The sequence below is a fragment of the Quercus robur genome, chromosome 2 (assembly GCF_932294415.1).
Source record: "Quercus robur chromosome 2, dhQueRobu3.1, whole genome shotgun sequence".
Classification (NCBI taxonomy): domain Eukaryota; kingdom Viridiplantae; phylum Streptophyta; class Magnoliopsida; order Fagales; family Fagaceae; genus Quercus; species Quercus robur.
Window position 1 is genome coordinate 54,919,053 of NC_065535.1, and position 20,709 is coordinate 54,939,761.

Genomic DNA, 20,709 nt, shown 5'->3' on the forward strand with positions numbered 1-20,709 from the left:
ATTTATTACCTTATCCATTCTATATTCTTGGGATTTCTTAGTTTGGCGTTATGTAAAAGACACCATTGCATTCTAACCTTTAAAAAAAAAAAAAAAAAAAAAAAAAAACAATTGAAAGATTCATAATTTCATTCTAACTTTTTTTTTTTTTTTTTTCATTAATGAAAAAGATATGATTTCATTTCACTTATTACACGTATACAAACAAAAACTGAGAAAAGCAAACAGAACCAAATTTTATTGAGGCCGGACCCAAAATTTTGTTTGGGCTCAAAAAGTTATACTTGTACAGTTGTACCCATGGCTATGATCCATCCCATTTCCATTTTCCACAAGCCACAACATTTATCACGTGTTCTTCTTCCCCATTCTCCAATCTTCCATCGCGCCACGTGGCAGAACAACCTCCTATTGCACGAGCTCCACCAGGTCTCTCTGCCACTCATATAAATAATCAAAATCCTCGCTCCATTGATTCCATCAAACTCAACTCCCTCTCTACTACTCTGCCTCAACCAGCTTCAAAACAAATTAACGGTCTTCCTCAAAGTGCAGACTTTGTACTTCGTAAGTGATCAAAAATGTTCTCTGCGTTTATATTTTGCTATTATAAGTCATGCCCATGACTTGTTTTATATATATTATAAGTACATACACACCTTTGTTATTTATGGTTTGTGTTCTGCTTCTATTTGGGGTGTTATTTCCATTGAACTTGTTGGAATATGAAGGGGTTCATACTTCTATGTTAGATGAATATGTGACAACTTTTTTGGGTTTGAATTCTTTTGGCTAATTAGTGAATTTGATAAAAGATCAAAAGTTGGGCTTAAGTTCAAAGATTTTCTTTTTGTACGTATTTGGTTCTTATTGCAATTTTTGGTTAGAGAAAAATTCCATGTGTTTGGAGTAAATGTTACACCCTTGAATGCTGGAAATGTTGATTCTTTTGATAAAGTATGAGAAATTATATTTGGTGTTGAAATTCTGAGCAACTTTCAAAAAAAAAAAGGGAGATGGAGTACAGAATATGATACTACATTTGGAAATCTTCAAGTGATTTGGTGAGATTCAAAAAATGGGGCCTGGCTCTGTAGAATGCTATTTGACAAATGATTTTATTTTAGATATGTTGTTTCTGGAAACTCGAGATAAGTGCTAGTAGGAAGAATGTCTCGTTGGATTGATATGTGTTTTTGATTAATAGGTAGAGGTGGAGGTTTTGTGTGTCATTTTAAATGTTTTAGGACAGTGTTGGGAGATGAGGAGTCTTTCACTATGCAATATAGGGCTTTGGGCTGTTCAATTGGTTGATTTACGGTGCAATTATGAAGGATACAATTTGGTCCCATCATGCCCATCTCCGAAGAAAGAATAAAGAGCATTATGGAAGGAATCTTGTGCCGGGTTGTATTGTAACAGATTCTTCCAATACAATAATGCTAAATTTAGCCCCCCAAAAGGGGAGCTTATTCATAATGTAAGGGAAGTTGTATGAACTTCTAATTGTTGTGAAGTAAGATTTGCACTTCTTTTAAAGAATTGTTCTATCACTGAATAGCTTTATTTGCATTCCGTTTGTTTTAGTGGAAATTTTTTTCCCAAGGAAAATAGAAAACATTTTTTGGAAATGCTATGAGTAATGTAGTATGAAATATGAATGAGAGGAGTAATTAAGTCAAAGTGTATTTTTGTGCTTCTTATAAATATTTCATCTATGTATTAGGTTGAATTGATTTTTACCCTACACACTTTTCATTTTAGTCAGTTTGCATGGTATAAGGGCCCATGTAAACTCCAAACCACCACTGACCGCCGATTAGCCGTAATTTACTATTGTCGACCACCACTTTACTACAATCAACCATTGCCAACCACTATTCTACCACATTTGACCGCATCTAACCACCAATTGATTATCATCCCCCACCTTTGACCACTATTCCATCCATGGTTGTCTAGATTGTGATCTTGGATCGTAGGATTGTACGATCCTACCCCTTTGAATCAATTCGGATTGTATAAGGTTTGTGCATAGAATGGAGTCGTGGTAGGATTGCAAGTCAGTTCATGGGATCACATAGAATTCTATGCGATCCCACTTCAATCCTAGACAATTCCACTTGTTGCAAATTCAACAAATCAACTTTGGTGTTGGGGCTAAAGTATGGAGATGCACAAACTTCTCTCGATGGCCTACAAGAACATGATCAGTAATGCAAAGTCCTTGGTTAAGCAGAAGGAAGGACACAAGAACAAGGACATGTGGTACTCATGAAGGACTATTGATCCAAGGTTGAGTTGCAGCTCTCAGTGGTTAGCATCAGGATTTTGAGATGCTGGACTAAGCTGCTGCCCTTGTCTTTGACAAGTGATATTGAGTTGAAGGTGCGTTGTCTGAAAATGAAGGGAGGTTTTGGTATTACTAATCCGGTTGTTTGAAGAAATTTCTAGAATGATAAAAGTAAGGATTTAGGTGGTCAAGCATTGATCATTATGCAGAAGTCCTGGATATTAATAAATTGTGAATGCTGTCCTCTTTTTAACCTGGTTGCACAAGGATTTAGGTGTTTCAAGCCGTAATGAGTCTCAAATTAGGTGTTTCAAGTTTTTTGAAATCTAAGCATGTTTGAAATTACTGTTCAGCTAAGAAGTATGGAACAATCTGGTTTTGGAATCCAACTAATGGTCCCTTGTTAAACCATTTGATACCTGTCTATGGTCTATCATATTAGAAGGTGGATCTCCTTTTGATATGTGTTGCACTAGTTGAAGAATATAGACTTATTACTAATAGTCTGACATTGTGCTGCCTCATGAGGCTTTTCGGTTTAAAGAAAATAATCTCTTATTCCATGAATAAATTGTCAATCACTTTATTGACTTTGTCTTTGGAACTAATACAGTAATACACAACCATAGGTTTGCTTTCGAATACCTACATTTAGAGGTATCCTCTCTATCAAAGGCATGGGGTTCTATAACTCAATGGAATGATTTTCTTGTTACTAGTATTAACTCAGAATTTGTATAGTTGCTGCATTGAATGACGGTCCTGACAGTTATTTTCTTGTCTCATCATTTTCAGGAGGAACTCTTCAAGATGGAGATAGGTTCTGCAAGGTAAGCATCCTTGACATTCATTTTAGAGATGAAATCAGTTGTCTTGCAGGAAAAAAAGTAATTTTTGTAGACCATAGGCGCTGGTTTTTGCTTATTTCAATTCTATAGTAGTAGTTACTTGATACTATGACTTTATTTGTGTAGTTCTTTCACCATTTTTTTTTACTAGTCTTTTTGTTTTGTTTCATTTAGTCTTTGTTAATCGAAGTGTTTATGTATTGTTCTGTTTCTTCCTTTAAATTGTTGATCTTAATTGCTCAGAAACTTCACATTGTGACTATCACTTTCTTTATGATATGCATAGGTGTTGCCTTGACAAACAAGTGTCCTGGTTCTCGAGGAATTTAAGAACATTAGGTTGGGAAAATATTGACAAACTTCCATATAATGTGGCTGCTTGGAAGTTAAGGATGGGCTACCCAAGGTTGATGTATTTGCATCAATCTTCTATGGGAAAGCATCCCATGGCCCATGTGTTCTGGAGAAGATATTCCATACCTGTTAGTTTGGAGGAATCATCATCACTAAAGTCGAAGAATTATTCTAGTAATGCTGATGCAACTGAGTTGCCAGAGAATCTTCTTGCTCAACCACTAAGCAGGGATGAGGTAAAATTACATTTTCTATCTGTATAATTCCTTATTTATGATGAATAAGAAACGTAAATTCTTTCCTCATTTCCTCCATTCTCATGAATTTGGATATTGAGGGAATCTATCCACACTTTCCTTATCTATGCTTTTACTTTCTCTTTTTATAGGAAATGCAAGAGGCCTTTTTTTTTGTTTCCTACCATCTTTGTTCTTTTCATTACCTGCTATCTGGAAGTAGGAACTCATGGTTTGGGAAATTGTAGCACCCCATTTATTTCTAAAAAATCCTAGCTTATCTTGATCTCTCGCAAGTTGCTTGTTAGACAATCTAGCAACATCACAAGCTCCTCTTTGACACTAGTGCAAATTGGAGATGGAAAATAAATGAAATTTTTTTTTTTTTTTTATTTATTTATTTATTATAAATTTTTTATTTATGATGCAAATTGTATTCTTTATTACATAGGTGTTATAGGTTTTATAATTTTAAATTTATTACCTATGAAAAATACTTTTTAGGTTTTTTGAAATGTAGATTCTTATACTTTAGGTGGACCTGTTGTTTACTTTTGGAAGGCAGTTAGTTTTCTCTCTCTTTTAATAAAAATTAGCTGTTACTTATTAATAAAATATTTAACAAGTTAGATTAGCTTATCTACTCATCGAATTTAAACTAGGAACTTATGCAGAAGCTTATGTTTGCTACACAGTTCATGACACCACATTCATTTATTGGTTATTACCCCTCTATTGTTATCAGTGCTGTCTTCCAGAGTGGGCAGTAGGCTAGTTTTAGCTCCTTGAGCTTGAAATTATTGGACTGTAAGCTGGCATTTCCTTCAGGGTTCCAATGAACTATAATTTGAAGGAGAACTGAAGAATATATGTATCTCACATCAGAATTGACCCACACAAGCTAAAAATTGTTGTGCAGTAAACCCAGTCAGCTTAACTTTGACACTTAGGGTTTTTTTTTGATAAACCACTTTTGACACTTAATTATTATGTTAACATTGGTATTGTGACAAACATACTTAATGCTTCTTTTAAATCTTTAGAGCTAACATATTTGACGTATTTGTTAATATTATATCAGTTAAAGTCGCTGCTGGCTGATTCTGAAAGAACAAGGCTCATTAGAAAACTAAGTGAAGCCAATCAACAAAACCGCTTTCTCAAACGACAGGTTTGTACATATTTATGCAGAACACATTGCATATTGTTGCTAGCTTTGTCGATATCTTAACTACTTTTGGCTTGATCATGTTCTCTGTAAGAAAAATTGAACAATGGACTTTATGTTATTGATAAAAACCCAAAATGGGAAAACACCATATAGTATTATTTTTGTTTGTCTACTTGGTCTCTCTCTTTTTGAAGGGGAGGGGGGTGGTCTGATGAGGAATGTTGCAGAAATAAATTGAAAGAATAATGAACATGGCTACACAAAAAAATTACAAGTTTTGTGGCTTTTGGCCTTTGTTCTCTGGTGAACATGATAAAAGAATAAACTATCAAAAAAAAAAAAAAAAGAATAACAAAACAATCGAGAGTGTCTCTATGATATGGCTATGTTAATAATCCTAACCCCAATTTGCTGAACCCTAAATCAACTCAATATCCGTTGCACTCAAAAAAAAAAAAAAAAAAAACTCAATATCCATTATTTTTTAAAAATATTTATAATATTGTATTTAGGCTTTATGGTGGTTGAAAATTTTAAGGGATGTATTGTGGCTTGATTATGACTTTCCTTGCTGGTGTAATCTATTATGGCTATTTAAAAGAGGACGCAGCAAGAGTTTGGGTAGTGCAATTTGAATAAGATTTTTAATTTTTAATTAGAGATTGCTTTACAGCTTGTTTGAGGATCAATAGTCAACCCCAAAATTTTGGGACTAAGGCTTTATTGTTGTTGTGTCCACTCTACTGCTTGGTGGTGATTCCAAGTATCTCTAGGTGGTGAAGCCTAGAGTCCTGTGATCCATTCCCTGTTTATCCTGTTATTTCTAATTACCACCCTACCCCTTCTGCATCATAGGAACTTTAAGCTAAATGCAAAATGATATATTGCAAATATTTGCCTCTAACATCTCCAGTTTGGAGGGGTGCACTTAACCAAATGCTTAGGGCAGCAGAATTTTACTTATTTAATTGTTAATAAAAAGGCCTTTAGACTGACATCTTTTGTTAATCTCTGATCTCTGCAGTTACATGTAAAGGAGGATGCATTAGTTAATTTCAAAAGCGAACTTGCTGTCTTGGAACTTGAAGTTCAGGTTGTGTGTTAAATAATGCTTTTGATCTATGATGTCTATCATTAATGAATTTCATATGACCAAACCAAATATTAAGAAGATCAACAGTCTTGATTCCATTTTCGACCTTCTTAATCATGATCTGTATAGTATATTTTCTTTGTCTACCACCCACACACACACATACAGACTTCATGATACAAGTGCTGCTTAAATTATAACTCTCTTGACTTTAGGAGGACGAAAAACTCTGTGTTGATTCTTATTTACTACTAGAATAGTAATTCTTATGTCAATCAATTTGAATTAAAAAAGTGAGTGCTCAATTGTGAGAGCCTTCTTGCTCTATCTTACGCAAAGATTGTTTTGTCCGACACAAATCAAATATTGATGTTACAGAAGTTAGATATTTGTTGGGTGAGGAAAATGATATGGAATTGTGTTCTAGTGGGCCTCTCCACCCAATAACTTATGCTTTTCGGTTGGATGCTCTAACATGATATTTAAAGCCTAGTTTAATTTTTGTGTTCATGACTTCCTAGTGTGTGTGATGCGGACCCCAAATTAGACCTATAAATGCTGATTGATTTTATTGGACCTGATTAACCATGATTGAGCTATTGGATGAATTTGATTCTATTTGATTGTTATTTCAATATCTTATTTAATCTTGTTATGGTTTTGTTTTGTTTTTGTTTTTTTTTGTTTGTTTGTTTGTTTTTTTTTTTTTTTCATGTTGGATGTGATTTGGAGAGCCTATTAATTTATTAAACGGTCCCCAGAGTCACTATTGTAGAAAATGGATGATGGATTAATGATATAGTGGAAGTTTTCTTCAAGTGCTTGGTGTTGATTCCAAGCAAACCCAAGTGCTGATTCATGGGTTCCATTGCTTGGAGCTAATTCCTGGGTTCCCATGCTTGGTGCTGATTCCTTACAACTCTAGATGACAATTTCTAAATTCTATTTTTCTGTTTCACTGCTTAGTGCTTATTCCAAGAAACCCTAGGTGATGATTCTAAGGTTCTATTTCTTTGTGATGTTCTCTTTTTTTTTTAACCCTTGAGAGCTGATTTTCCTACATCAAAGTGCTAGGCCTTTTTGCATCCATGTGCTTAGTGGCCTGGTGCCCCTCTATGTTTGTTGTTTTACTTCTGTTTCTGTTTTGACTCGCATGCGGAAAAGGGAATTAGAGAAGTCCCCATTTTTGTTATGTATTGTGTATTATAAGCATTTATTCTTGACTACTTACTGGTTCTCTTGATCTATAAGCTTAAGCTTTTGGCTCAAATACAATCACAATTAAAAATCGTGAAAGTTTAGGATCCATTTGTCTTAAATCTTTAACCACTGGCACCACTAAGTTTGCCACCATTGTACAAATGTCCAGCGACCTAAATCCTCGACTTGCTCTTTTATGATCCCCACTAGACTACTGCAGCTGTTGCTACTCTCTTGGGCCAATGCCACCTAAGCTACCACTGTCACGATAAATAATGGTGGTCCTTGGGTCTAGAAAAATTACCTTTTGTAGTGATAACTATCAGGTTTTTACTTGCTGCATAAGGTGTCACTGCTGTGATCCAAAGTGGTCTGGTGAAGAAATGGAACAGATGAACATTATATCTGGCTAAAATACCATCTAATAGTTTGCAATCATGCCTGTATTTTAATTATATGTAATATACTGGTCTAGAAGGTCTGTTGGGGGCATGTAATGGAAAAATAAGTCTATAAATGCTTTGAATCATGGGAGGAAATTGTTGATTAGTGGAGCAGTCCAAACATTTAATTCTATGATTATATCATTATATTATGCATCAGTGAATTTTTTTTCTTTTGGTAAGGACCTACTATGGGTCAGCACAAGGAAGAAAATTATCCTTACAACCAAGTATACATTCTACTTTAGCTAAATTGACTTCTTATGAAGCTACCTATCATGAGAGAATCCCGGTTCTTCCAGTGTGTAATACTAGGTTGGTGCCTGACCTGGTAACCAAAGTGACTACCTAATCAGAGACTTGACCTCCCTAATGGTTTCAAGAGCATCTTCTGTGATCATCATATACCTCATTAGCTAATAAAGATCAAATGGTGCCAGATGGCATCTTCTGGCTAAGTGTGGTGGCTAAACTATTATTGTCTAATACTGCTAATGGTGGCTCAGAGGACCAGACTGTTTCAGAATTGATGGTCTTACCACTCAGGCAATAACAAGATCTTAAATCATTATGCTATATTTAAAAGCTTCTGTGAAGTTTAGGCTGTTTAGCATTTTGAAAATTTATAGATACCCGTTCCATTGTGGATACACATTAGTTTTCTGAATGTTTAAACGGCAGTTTGCTTAGCTTATGGAGACTGCTTCCATCTTTAATTGATCTGATTAGTAAATAACTAAATATAGTCCGAGTCTTGACATTAGTGTTTATCATATAACTGCAGTCTGAAGGTGAACTGTACATATAGCTTGTTTAAACTTCTATTTGATGCATTGTAAAAAAAAAAAAAAAATAAATAAATCCATTTTTGTATTCTACACTCTGGAGAATTCTAGTCAGCCTCATGTTTGAGCTTTTCTTTTCACACATACTACGACAAATCAACATCTAAACTTCTGATAATGCAATTCTATTATTTGTGTTGCGAGGACAGGCTTTGGTCACACTCGCAGAAGAAATAGCAAAATCTGTCACTCCAGTAGGTTCAAGAAAGATCAATGGCAAATACATTCAATCTCATCTTCTTTCCCGATTAGAAGGTATTACCATGAACCTGTCCTTGCTCCAGATTGACAGACTTCTTCACTTTTAACCAAGTACAATTTACTTTGTGCTTTCTTATATGATGGATGTGATGTGCTTGTGTGTGTGTGTAGATACATAATAGAAATATGTGAATAGAAATATTCCTATTCTGGTGGGTATGCACTTCCTCACATCAACAGTCTTCTCGTGAACAAAGATTTACCATTTGAGTATCTGGGGAGGGAAGACAAATTGAACTTTGATAAGAGATTTCTGTATGAAAAGATTTGTGTTGCTTATGTGATATACAAACTCTTGAAATTTAAAAATATAGTTTTTTTTTTTTTTTCATGTTCTAACAAAGATTCGGCTGCCATTGTGTCTGTGTATAAAGCTGTACGTGAAAAGCTGAATGAACAGATAAAAGATGTGGATGCTGCACGATCCAAAGAGGTTCCCTTGTTCTGGATTGGCATGGCAGAGGTAAGCAAGCTGTTGTTATTCCTTGTAGTTTTCTTTCCTAATGAAAATGGAGTCTCAATTGTATTGGGTTATCTTATCCTATTGATATTAATATGGACCACTTCAATTCAAGGCATAGGTTAAGCTATAGTCTTGAACTCAAAAAAGATAAATGTGGCTAGCAGTGTGTTGGCCTAAAGTGATGGACTTCTCCCCATTTGTTAGCTTAAATGGCACCTCTTGCTCCTATAAGAATGGGGTTAAGAGTGTGTTCATGAGTTCAAGACTTTGGGATGTGCGTGTGCGTGTGCGTGTGCGTGTGTGTGTGTGTGTGTGTGTGTGTGCGCGTGTAATAATAGCATTAAAAATTAAATCCATAAAATGATCACTGAAATTTGTTCAAGTTTCGAGGGACCTCTACAAGTATGGTGAAAAGCAAAGAAGTAGGAACTAAAGCAAGATAAGAAAAGGAAAACAAAGCTTTTTATTAGCCTCTCTCCATGCTTGCTGGGTTCACCCGACCTCTGCTTTCCTTATGCAGGTTGTTGCACGTAAATTTGAAACAAGAATTTTCACTTATTTTTTGAAATTTTTTTTATGATCCGGTGCCTCCCAGATGTTAAGTATATGTGCATCTCCATCCTTTTTCCCCCCTATTTATTTACATTGAAACAAATAACTTACAATCTACTCATTGAAGAAAAATCCAAAATTGTCTTATTCTTTTGTGGTAGAATTATAATTATGGGAAGGTAAAACTAACTACATACCCTGCCTGACTTTCTTCTTATTTTTGATGTAGTAAATCTGTCCTTTTCTTTATTGTGCATCAGAGTGTGCAAGTAATGGGAACCTTTGATGGATGGAGTCAAGGAGAGCACTTATCACCAGAATACACCGGTTCTTTCACGAAGTTCTCAACAACATTAATGCTTAGGCCTGGAAGGTACTATTCGACTGGGTCACTTAGTTTCTTCTTCTTCTTCATCATAATAATAATAATAATTTTGTGTTGTGAAGGTACGAAATCAAGTTCTTGGTGGATGGAGAGTGGCATCTATCCCCAGAATATCCTACCATTGGAGAGGGACTAATGGAAAATAACTTGCTAATTGTGGAATAACTGTGCATCTGTAGTTCTGGTTAAAAAATGGTTAATACAGAAAGTGAATGACCTCTTTCTTAGTTTGAGCTTCTTTCAGGTTGTTTATCATATTATCTTGCTAGTTAGTTGGATCAGCATAGGAGAGAGATATCTGGTCTCATTCTGCGTGTTTGACAGCTTGAGAGTAATCCCAACTTGCTTGCCTTCTTCAGAGAGAGGTCTCTTTCTGCATTGGGGGATTTTGCAAAATAACACTATTTATTATTATTATTATTATTATTATGGAAGAGAAACACTATATATCAAAATTATTTTTTGCAAAATAGCCATTTCTTAAAATCCTGTCTTGGAGACATGACTTTGGTTCTTGACATGGTAACTTTCAAAATAGGAATAGATTAATGAATGCCTTTAGGGTAATTATTAAAAAATTATTTTAAGAAAATTTTTATATCACTTTTATGAAAAATTAAAAAAAAAAAAACTGTTAAAATATTAATTAATTTTTCATTTTTCTCATAGAAACTTTCTTAAAATGGTTCAAATTTCATTTTATCAGATTAGAAGGAAACTGAGCTGCACATTTATTTACTAGCTAGACTAGCCAAAAGCCTAAAGCTGTAGACGCTTTTTTTACAATCCCAACTAATGTCTGACATTGCATATGTTTTTTACTGCTCAATGAAAGTCTATATTTTTTGCTCTCTAAAAAAAAAAAAAAAAGAGATTTTACTAATTTATTATGGTGCTGAGTCGGCATATTGGCCATGCTTACTACTTCCGAGACACAATGTGAAGATGCTAAATTAGGGGTAAAATTTAGTTCTAAAACACCCTCAAACTCAACTGTATAGAAATTGTGACCTGAAGTCATGATTTCTGTGTAGAATTAGTGTGTAAGAGTGTGTATAATAGGATATGTGAATTAGTATTCAAAATTCTCATTCTACAACTATCAAAAATAATATATATATATATATATATATATATAGTTGTGTTTTGTATGACATGAGTTTGGTAGTTACATGAGAAATTATCTTTTTATATATTTATTAAAAGTAGAAGGATGAAAATGAGAAATTATTTTGTACTTTTCATATCAATGTTATTTTCTTTTCACTTATCTTCCCAATTGGAAAAAAAAAAATGGTGGGACTAGTTGGAAAATGGTGAGATACTTATAGAATAATATAAAAAGTTATTTTTTATTATTATTATTTTTAATGTGTGAAAAGAATACGTATCATTTTGGATTAATTCGTTGAGAAGTACTTCAGCCTCTAATATATGGAGTGGTAAGGACCAGTGGACCAACCCCACCAAATCTTTTGTAGGCCGACGGCGTTGGGTCATATACTCATATCATATCGTATGTGATTTGTGATGGTAAATTGCAAGATATTGCGCCAATTTCCTTGCTTATCACTGGCCAATATTGATGTTTTATTTATTGGCCGACATTGATGGTAAATAACGTCACCCACTCTCAACTTCCCACTTCCAACCCAGCCTACAATGCCGTCATCCAAATGGTCTGTGTTACCTGTAGCTTCGATAACGCAAAGGAACTGTTCGATGAAATGCCCAGCTCAATCGTGTAACCCACATCTCGAAGACATTTTTTATTCCTTCCACATGTGAGAAGTGGTTTGACTTGGCTTCTGGGCTTTGAATAAGAATAATGAGGTCTGACTGACTGTTTGTTTGCGACTTGTAATTTGTCTTTGCAAGCCTTTACCACCACAAATACACCATATAATGAGTTGAATTCCTTCAATTATTTTGCCAACCAAACCAAAACCATGGCATTACCAACATCATTCTGGCTCTTCTTATCCTTTTCTTTATGGTACTGCAATGCATTAGCTTTAGCAACAACAACTCATGGGCCACCAACCACTCCATTTCTCTTCCCAGAAACCAAATCAACAGTGGTTCCAAATCCTGCTCGCTTCTTCTCATCTCATCTCCTCTCATCTCCACTTCCCACCAACTCATTTTTCCAAAACTTTGTCGTATCAAATGGTGATGACCATGAATACATTCACCCATATCTCATCAAATCTAATTCCTCCTCCCTTTCTTTTTCCTACCCATTTCTCTTATCAAACTCCTCCATGGTTCAACAAATTTTTGTCCCTGACCTCACCATCACTTCCTTGAACAAAACTACCCCATCAGCTATTCTCAACAAAAGGCATAGAATCTCATCTTTTAGTGATCTCAGTGTCACTTTGGACCTTCCTTCTAATAATCTACGGTTCTACCTTGTCCGGGGAAGCCCTTTCTTGACATGTAAAGCCATTACTCGCAGCACATATCTTTCCATTTCAACTATCCATGATATTCTCTCATTTTCTTCTGATGCTTCCCTCACCAAACACATTATCAAGCTTAACAACAGCCAGACTTGGCTCTTGTATACTTCAGCACCTATACGTTTCACACATAGCGTATCCCAAATTACTTCCCGGGAATTTTCTGGGGTTATTAGGATTGCTATCTTGCCTAATTCAGAACGAAAATATGAGGCAGTGCTCGATAAGTATAGCTCATGTTATCCGATCTCAGGCGATGCAAAATTGAGTGAGCCCTTTCGTTTGGAATACAAATGGGAGAAGAAGGGAAGAGGAAAGCTGTTGCTGCTTGCACACCCTCTCCATCGCCAACTATTGTCGGGGAACATTGTGTTAGAGGGTTTCAAGTACAAAAGCATTGACGGTGATCTCGTGGGAGTTATAGGAGATTCATGGGTATTGAAGTTGGAACCAATTCCAGTGACTTGGCATTCCATTGCTGGTATTAGGAAGGAACACTTTCCTGAAATTGTTTCTGCACTTCGCAAAGATGTTGATGCGTTAACAACAATATCAACACCATCGTCATATTTCTATGGCAAAGAAGTTGCAAGAGCTGCGAGATTGGCATTGATTGCAGAAGAAGTTGGTTATCCTAAGGCAATTCCAGTGGTGGCAAAGTTCTTGAAAAATGCAGTTCAACCATGGTTAGATGGAAACTATAGCAGGAATGGCTTCTTGTATGAAAGGAAATGGGGTGGTCTTGTCACCAAACTAGGATCCACAAGTTCCACTGAGGATTTCGGGTTCGGAATATACCATGATCATCATTTTCATTTGGGCTACTTTGTTTATGCAATTGCAGTACTTGCAAAGATTGACCCGGCATCGGGGAGGCAATATAAGCCACAAGCTTATTCTCTAATGGCTGATTACATGAATGTGGGCCTAGGATCATATTCGTATTCCTATTATCCTCAGGTTAGATGTTTTGATCCGTGGAAGTTACACTCTTGGGCTGCAGGGCTCCAAAATTATACAGATGGGCGAAATCAAGAAAGCACAAGTGAAGCAGTGAATGCATATTATTCAGCTGCACTGTTGGGATTAGCCTATAAAGATAACCATCTTAAGCGCATTGGGTCAACGCTTGCTGCATTGGAAATTCTCTCTGCTCAAACATGGTGGCATGTGAGAGAGGGAAACGATATGTATGGGAAAGAATTCAGCAGGAAGAATAGGTTGGTAGGCATTTTGTGGGCTAACATGAGGGACACCAAACTTTGGTTTGCTCCGGCTGAGTGGACGGCGTGTAGGCTGGGAATTCAGGTTCTTCCTATCACACCAATCACAGAGATATTGTTTTCTAATGCAGAGTTTGCGCGAGATGTTGTTAATTGGGCATTGCCTTCTTTGAGCTTGAGTGGACTTTCAGGACGCTGGAAGGATTTTGTTTATGCTTTGGAAGGAACCTACAACTATACTAGCGCCATAGCCAAGACAAGGAAGTTGACAGAACATGATGATGGGAGCACTCTTGCCAATCTTTTATGGTGGATTTACAGTCAAGAGAGGTGACAAATCTGTGATTGGGTAAGAAAAGCTCCTAAGAACCTCATTCTTATTATGCTCATCCAGCTTCCTACACTAATGTTATCATTAGTTATCAGCTTTTCATTGAGTTAATGTTATGGTTTAATTTGGTTGCCTATGTATTCAAATGGACAAAAATTAAATCTAAATCTGTTCAAGTCATGATTTGACCTGATTACAATATTTAGAATGTGCTACATCGATTATGCTAGCCAATTAGCTTGATTAATGATTTCAGATGCTTGGTTTAATCAAATCGTTTATGCATGAAAAGATATGTTTGTTCCCGGAAAAAAAATAAAGAAAGAAAGATAGAAGAGAAAACTGCAGATTGTTGATGCCTGGAAAACTCGTGAAATCACTAGCTTGATTTATTAATTTGGTCATTCATAGTTTTATTCAATACATTCTTTTAATCAAATTATTATGGGTTTGTTTGGATAAAACTTATTTTGCTGAAACTGAAAACACTGTAACAAAATAATTTTTATATGTGTGAATAGTATCGTATGACTTCTTTTTAATGAAAAAGTTGCTAAAAAGTGAAGTTTGTGGGTCCGTGAACAGTGCACAAATGTATTGTTCACGGAAGACTTGGTCAACAACTGTGACTGAAAAAAAAAAAAAAAAAAGATAGAGAGAGAAAACACGCGCTTGAAAAATGCAGACGCCAATTAAGTCTTATCCAAATGTATACATTTTGCTGAAACTGAAAACGGAAAACTGAAAATACTGTAGTAAAATACTTTTTATGGATAATTACACTTTGCCCACCTGTGGTTTGCCTCTAATTCTATGTGCCTACCCGTGATTTCAATTTTAACACTTTGCCCACCTGTGATGCCCACCTGTGATTCTCACCGTCAGTGTGCCGTAACCCACCTCTCCACTTTCCGTTACTCTAACACAGAATAAGTAAAAAACAAACCCCAAAACGGATCAAAACACTCTCACTCAAATCTTGAACATGAAGAACATACCAAAAATCTGAAAAATTACAGGAAGTTGAACCCAAAATAAAACATCTAAATCATCCAAAATAACCAACAAATAAACTTCACAATCAAAGCCACCTTGTGCGTCGAATCACAACTAGCACACCCCAACGACTATTTGGTTTGTTTCCCGTGGTCGTGAGTGACTCCAAATCCAATCAATCATTCATCACCTTCACCGGCCACTCCCTGAACTTCTTCCCGATCCAAACCCAAGAACAGATCTCCATCCAATTCCCGCAACCAAACATGTCATCTTCATTCGGATTCAGCGGTGACGAAACCCCACCCTTCTTCGGGTTCCTAGGAGCGGCGTGGGTCAATTGCTTGGAGTTCGGCATGGGTCTCTAATCGGCGTGGGTTTGATTGGTCCACCCAAAACACCTAGACTCCGAATCAAAACCCGACAGAGACGCCAAATTCCGATGCCACCACTCGGTTTCACTGCCTGTCGTCGACCAATCAATTATGTTCTTTGTGGGTCTGAGTATGTAAAATTTTTGCTTTGTGGGTCTGAGTTTGTTCTTTGTGGGTTTGAGTTTGTGAAATTTTTTCATTCATCGTGGGTTTGGGTTTGTGAAATTTGTTCTTGGTGGTTTAGCAGTTGTGGGTTAGAGTTTGTGACTTGTTTGTGATTTGATTTTGGGTTTGTGATTTGTTTGTGGTTTGATTTTGGGTTTGTGACTTGTTTGTGGTTTTGGTAGTTGGGGTTTGAGGTTGTGGGCGGTGGTGGCTATGGCAGTGGGTTGTGGTGGCTGGTGGCAGGGGCAGTGGGCAATGGGTTTCAATTTTGCAGTGGCTTGGGTTTTTCAGATTTTTGGGTATTCTTCATGTTCTTTATGTTCAAGATTTGAGTGAGAGTGTTTTGATCTGTTTTGGGGTTTGTTTTTTACTCATTTTGTGTTAGAGTAACGGAAAGTGGAGAGGTGGGTTACGGCACACTCACGGTGAGAATCACAGGTGGGCAAAGTGTCAAAATTGAAACCATGGGTAGGCACATAGAATTAGAGGCAAACCACAGGTGATCAAAGTATAATTATCCCTAATTTTTAAATGTGTGAATAGTATTGTGAGACTCATTTTTAATGAAAAAGTTGCTGAAAAGTGAAATTTGTAAGTCCCGTGCACTGTTCACGAGACCCATTGATGTGTTGAAAAGGGTTGAAAAGTCAAATAGTACAGCTATTATTCATGAACAGTAGCCGCACTATCTCCTGAAACGCATGAAAAAAAAAAAAAAAAAGGGAAAACGCAAAACTCAAAACGCCAATGCGTGTATTATAGGTCAGTTTGGATTCACGTCTCGTTTGCTTTTGGGGCTTTTTTTGTTTTTTTTTTTTTAAACCAGCGTGTTATGCACTGTTCATTGGTCATGAATAGTGAATTTAGGTCAATGAACAGTACCAAAAGTAATAAACAGTAAAAAAAATTATTTTTTTATTGTTTTCAGTTTTCAGCAAAATAAGATGTATCCATACGCACACTATATATCTCCACAACTACCAGACACCCTTTATGACTTTATCTTGGTCAAAACCAAGATTTTAGAACTCTTTAATTTTCGAAAGTTCAGTTTATTCTTTCATTTTGAAAACCTTTCTGGAGAAATTTTTGTTTTTTGAAATTCAAAGAAAATTAGATGTATCTAATTGCATGCGGTTTGGAAATTTCAAACAATGTACTTGATCGGAGAAGTTGTAGTATTGTAAAAGAGTAAAGACAAAGCACTTGTGATGAAATTCTGAACACTTGAAAGTTTTTAAATAAAATAAATTATAAAACTCTTCATCAGTCATCATTTGAAATAAAATATTTTAGCGAATATAAAAAATTTTGGATTTGACTTCCCAAAATCCTTTAAAAAACATGATAGACATATAGAGAAATGGTCTTTCAAATTATTGCAGTTGAATACTTGAATTAGACTAACGTAGATCTAGATTCTAGAGTTGAACTAACCAATTTTTACTTATTTGTTTATATCTTTTAAAACAAAGAATCTAGATTTGCTAAGATTGACTAATTGGATACGTGATTCACGTTGATAACAATATTGTTTTACGAAGCATTGACTCTGCATTCTATGGCTACAATGATTTGACTTTATATCATTTTTGGCTACTTTCTTACCTACAATGAAATAAGATCCTTCTTATGGACTTTTTCCAAAAGCCAAAATGGAGAGGGTTAGAGTCATATTTTGATAGGCCAAAAATGAATTGACTCATTGTGATTTATTAATTGATTAATTAACCAAGTTTATTAATTAATCAAATTAACATGCAAACGCATGGTAGTACAAACAAATCACTAATAACTAAAACATGCAGTGGAAAATAAATTTAACATAGTGATTTGTTTACAAATGGGGAATACCTAACGGCAAAAACCCCATCGGGTGATTTTCAGGTCACCACTCCCGAAATTCCACTATTATCAAAACAAGCAGTTACAAGTAAAGAAATCCCAGTATCTTATACCAACCTACAGTTGAACCCTTACCCCAATATTCAATTGGACTTGTTCTGTAGTGACAATTTCTCCTTTTGATGCACGGCTCCAAGTACGTGACTAACCAATGCGCGGATCCCAGTACATGACTTCAATCACCAACTAGAGAAGGTTGTTGGCTGCAAAGTTCTTCAATTCATCCCAACGATGAAGATCAAGAAGATGCTTGGTCACAAATCCCTACGGTGCACATACACAACAACTTCTTCACAAGAATGATGAACTAGGGCAAAATTTTGTCTCTGGTTACAAATTGCTTGAACAAACTTTGCTCAACACTTATGCAACTTTTATACACTTTGACAGTCCTTAAAATAATCATTTTATATGTCTAGGGAGAGAAGAAAAGAAGACCCAAACACATAATCTCGGATTAGAGTCAAAACAAAACTGGAATTTTGTTTTTCATAAAGCTCGACAGATAGTTGTCTGTCGAGGTGCTGTCGAACAGCTGTCGAGCCACGAGGCTGGACCAGCTTCTTAAGCTCAATGGATAGCTAGCTGTCGAGCTAGCTGTTGAGCTTTAATGAATAGCACTTCTTCAACTTGAATATTGGACAGACTTGCATGTCTTCAATACTTGATCTTGAAACACAGTTTTTTGAAGTATTAAACACATCCTAGATCTACCCAAATACAAGTAAAGTGCATTTTATCAAAAGATAAGTCAATTACATAAAATAGTGACATATGGTCCTAACAAGTGAATCACATATGTCTTAACAATCTCCCCTTTTTGGCAATCCATGACAAAACCACAACAAACAAATGAACATATAAGAGAAGTCATAAATCACTTAACTCATATTCACTTGTTGAATACAATAAAATCTATTTTAATACAAACTCTTGAAAATTTTTGCAAGTAGAGAGTTTATGGCAAGTAGACTTTGACAACTTGAATCTAGCTGTTGAGCTTTAATGAATAGCACTTCTTCAACTTGAATCTTGGACAGACTTGCATGTCTTCAACACTTGATCTTGAAACACAGTTTTTTGAAGTATTAAACACATCCTAGATCTACCCAAATACAAGTAAAGTGCATTTTATCAAAAGATAAGTCAATTACATAAAATAGTGACATATGGTCCTAACAAGTGAATCACATATGTCTTAACAATCTCCCCTTTTTGGCAATCCATGACAAAACCACAACAAACAAATGAACATATAAGAGAAGTCATAAATCACTTAACTCATATTCACTTGTTGAATACAATAAAATCTATTTTAATACAAACTCTTGAAAATTTTTGCAAGTAGAGAGTTTATGGCAAGTAGACTTTGACAACTTGTATTTTTGAAACACTTTAAATAAAACTCATCAAGGCATCTTTGTGTGAAATAGAAATAATATATTGCATACACATAATAAGAAGCATGTGCATAAAGAGAGAAAAGAAACAACACATGTAAGGGTAGGTGAAAGAAACATACATCAACATATGTAAAGAAGATAAGTAGAATGTATGTCAAAAATGGTTACAAGACCCATGTACAAGAACAAATGTATCTAAAATAGAGAAAAGAAAAAGATACATGTAATCCTCACTACATCCATCAGATATTAACACTCCCCCTAACAAAATGTCCTATACTAACTCTCCCCCTAAGAATGACTACTCTCATATCTAAAACTACTCCCCCTTTTTGTCACAAGTAACAAAGGGTAAGAGTGTCAAGTAGACATCTCATCGGTAGAGCTAGCATCTCCATCATCATCATCCGAAGCATCATCGTCATCACCATCACCATCATCATCATCCTTAGACTTAGAAGCCACTGGAGGAGGTGGTGGAGGAGAAGCCTCAGGAGCATAACCACTCATGGTCGCCTGTCGCCGTGCAATACGACCGACACGAATGTTCACCTGATACAACTCTGTAGAGAGTGTATCAAGGTGAGCATCCATACGCTATAGTTGCACCATGATGTCTCCTAGAGTCACATCGCCCGAAGAGGAGGAGGGAGCAAATGTGGATGGAGCATATATGGATGGAGCAGAACGAGACGGAGCAAAATGGGAGGAAGGAGATGCTGAATGCAACTGTCGAGACCGAAACTGCGCCTCACTACATTTAACGATAGCGTAGTCTGTGGAACACATGACAGAAAAATGGTCGGAAAAGGGAAAAGGAATAAAAAAAGTGGCATAAAATCCGCGTGATAGCCGAAGGGAAAATGAGCTTATCACGGGTAGTTGTATCCCTATATGCATCTAAGATAGAAAGAATGAAATGTGAAGGAAAATCTATAGTGAGGTGCTCTAATAAAGAGAGCAAAAATCGAGCACGAGGCTCTGTGATAAAGTTATAGTGAGAGAGTGGGTGCAAAACAAAAGTTATCACCATGTTCATGAATCTAGGACCTTTAGCAAAAGGCCTACATGGTGTGAACTGACGATCAACCCAATCTGCGGGACATTTGCAGAAAGCAAAAATCATCTTGTCTTTGGACACAGTCCGCAGACGCTCACAACCGGGGTAGTCAAGATGCTCTACCCTCGGAACATGAAGCACATCCGCAACAAGTTACGGTGTGACTACAATGTGCGTACCTCGAACGCGAGTAGAAAAGAGAGGTATTGAAAAATCAAAACCATGCATGTTGGAGTGAAACTCCTGGATCAGCACGGTCGGACAAGTGACCGGGACATCACACAGTAACTCCCATCCCTGACTGTGAATGACAGTGGGAAGGTCAGAGTCGGTGAAGTCCGCCAAAATGACTCGGCGTTCCGAATGAACACCTCGTCGAGAAAAGTTCTCCGAGAAGTCCTTTCGGGCATCCTCATCACGGAACCGAATATGAGAAGGAGTAGGATTAGAAGAAGATGATGTCCTAGAACGCAAAGGGTTTTGGGACGGAGCTGACTTACGCTTAGGTGCCATAGACACGACTAACGTAAATAGAAAGAGAGGGAGAGAAAGAAAGACAATCAGAAAAGCTCTAAAGCAGTTCAAATATACCAAGTATATTGAAAAAAGAGTACGTATGCATGGGGAATGCATGAACATGTGA

General features: G+C 36.2%; 2 protein-coding genes across 3 annotated transcripts; both read left to right on the forward strand.

Moving 5' to 3' along the window:
• The first annotated feature begins 332 nt into the window (after window positions 1–332).
• LOC126714050 (protein PTST, chloroplastic) lies at window positions 333–10,502 on the forward strand. Of its 2 annotated transcripts, XM_050414038.1 has the most exons (9): window positions 338–567; window positions 3,089–3,123; window positions 3,428–3,731; window positions 4,813–4,902; window positions 5,927–5,995; window positions 8,633–8,738; window positions 9,119–9,207; window positions 10,020–10,132; window positions 10,207–10,502. In XM_050414038.1, the coding sequence occupies exons 2-9, from the start codon at window positions 3,104–3,106 to the stop codon at window positions 10,307–10,309; spliced, it is 894 nt and encodes a 297-aa protein (XP_050269995.1). In that variant the 5' UTR covers window positions 338–567; window positions 3,089–3,103; the 3' UTR covers window positions 10,310–10,502. The 2 variants fall into 2 exon arrangements, with proteins under 2 accessions (XP_050269996.1, XP_050269995.1); XM_050414039.1 differs by lacking the exon at window positions 10,207–10,502 and having other exon boundaries at window positions 333–567; window positions 9,728–10,061.
• A 1,079-nt stretch (window positions 10,503–11,581) lies between these two features.
• Window positions 11,582–14,364, forward strand: LOC126714049 (primary septum endo-1,3(4)-beta-glucanase-like). The gene has a single exon (XM_050414037.1). It carries the CDS (start codon window positions 12,094–12,096, stop codon window positions 14,164–14,166), a length of 2,073 nt encoding a protein of 690 aa, XP_050269994.1. The 5' UTR covers window positions 11,582–12,093; the 3' UTR covers window positions 14,167–14,364.
• Window positions 14,365–20,709: the final 6,345 nt, after the last annotated feature.

Excerpts from the sequence above, each read along its gene's own strand:
- LOC126714050 (XM_050414038.1), top strand. The coding sequence starts at position 3,104 with ATGGAGATAGGTTCTGCAAG. Across the intron at positions 3,732-4,812 it reads AACCACTAAGCAGGGATGAG|TTAAAGTCGCTGCTGGCTGA; the intron begins GTAAAATTACAT and ends ATATTATATCAG. Across the intron at positions 5,996-8,632 it reads TCTTGGAACTTGAAGTTCAG|GCTTTGGTCACACTCGCAGA; the intron begins GTTGTGTGTTAA and ends TTGCGAGGACAG.
- LOC126714049 (XM_050414037.1), top strand. The coding sequence starts at position 12,094 with ATGGCATTACCAACATCATTCTGGCTCTTCTTATCCTTTTCTTTATGG.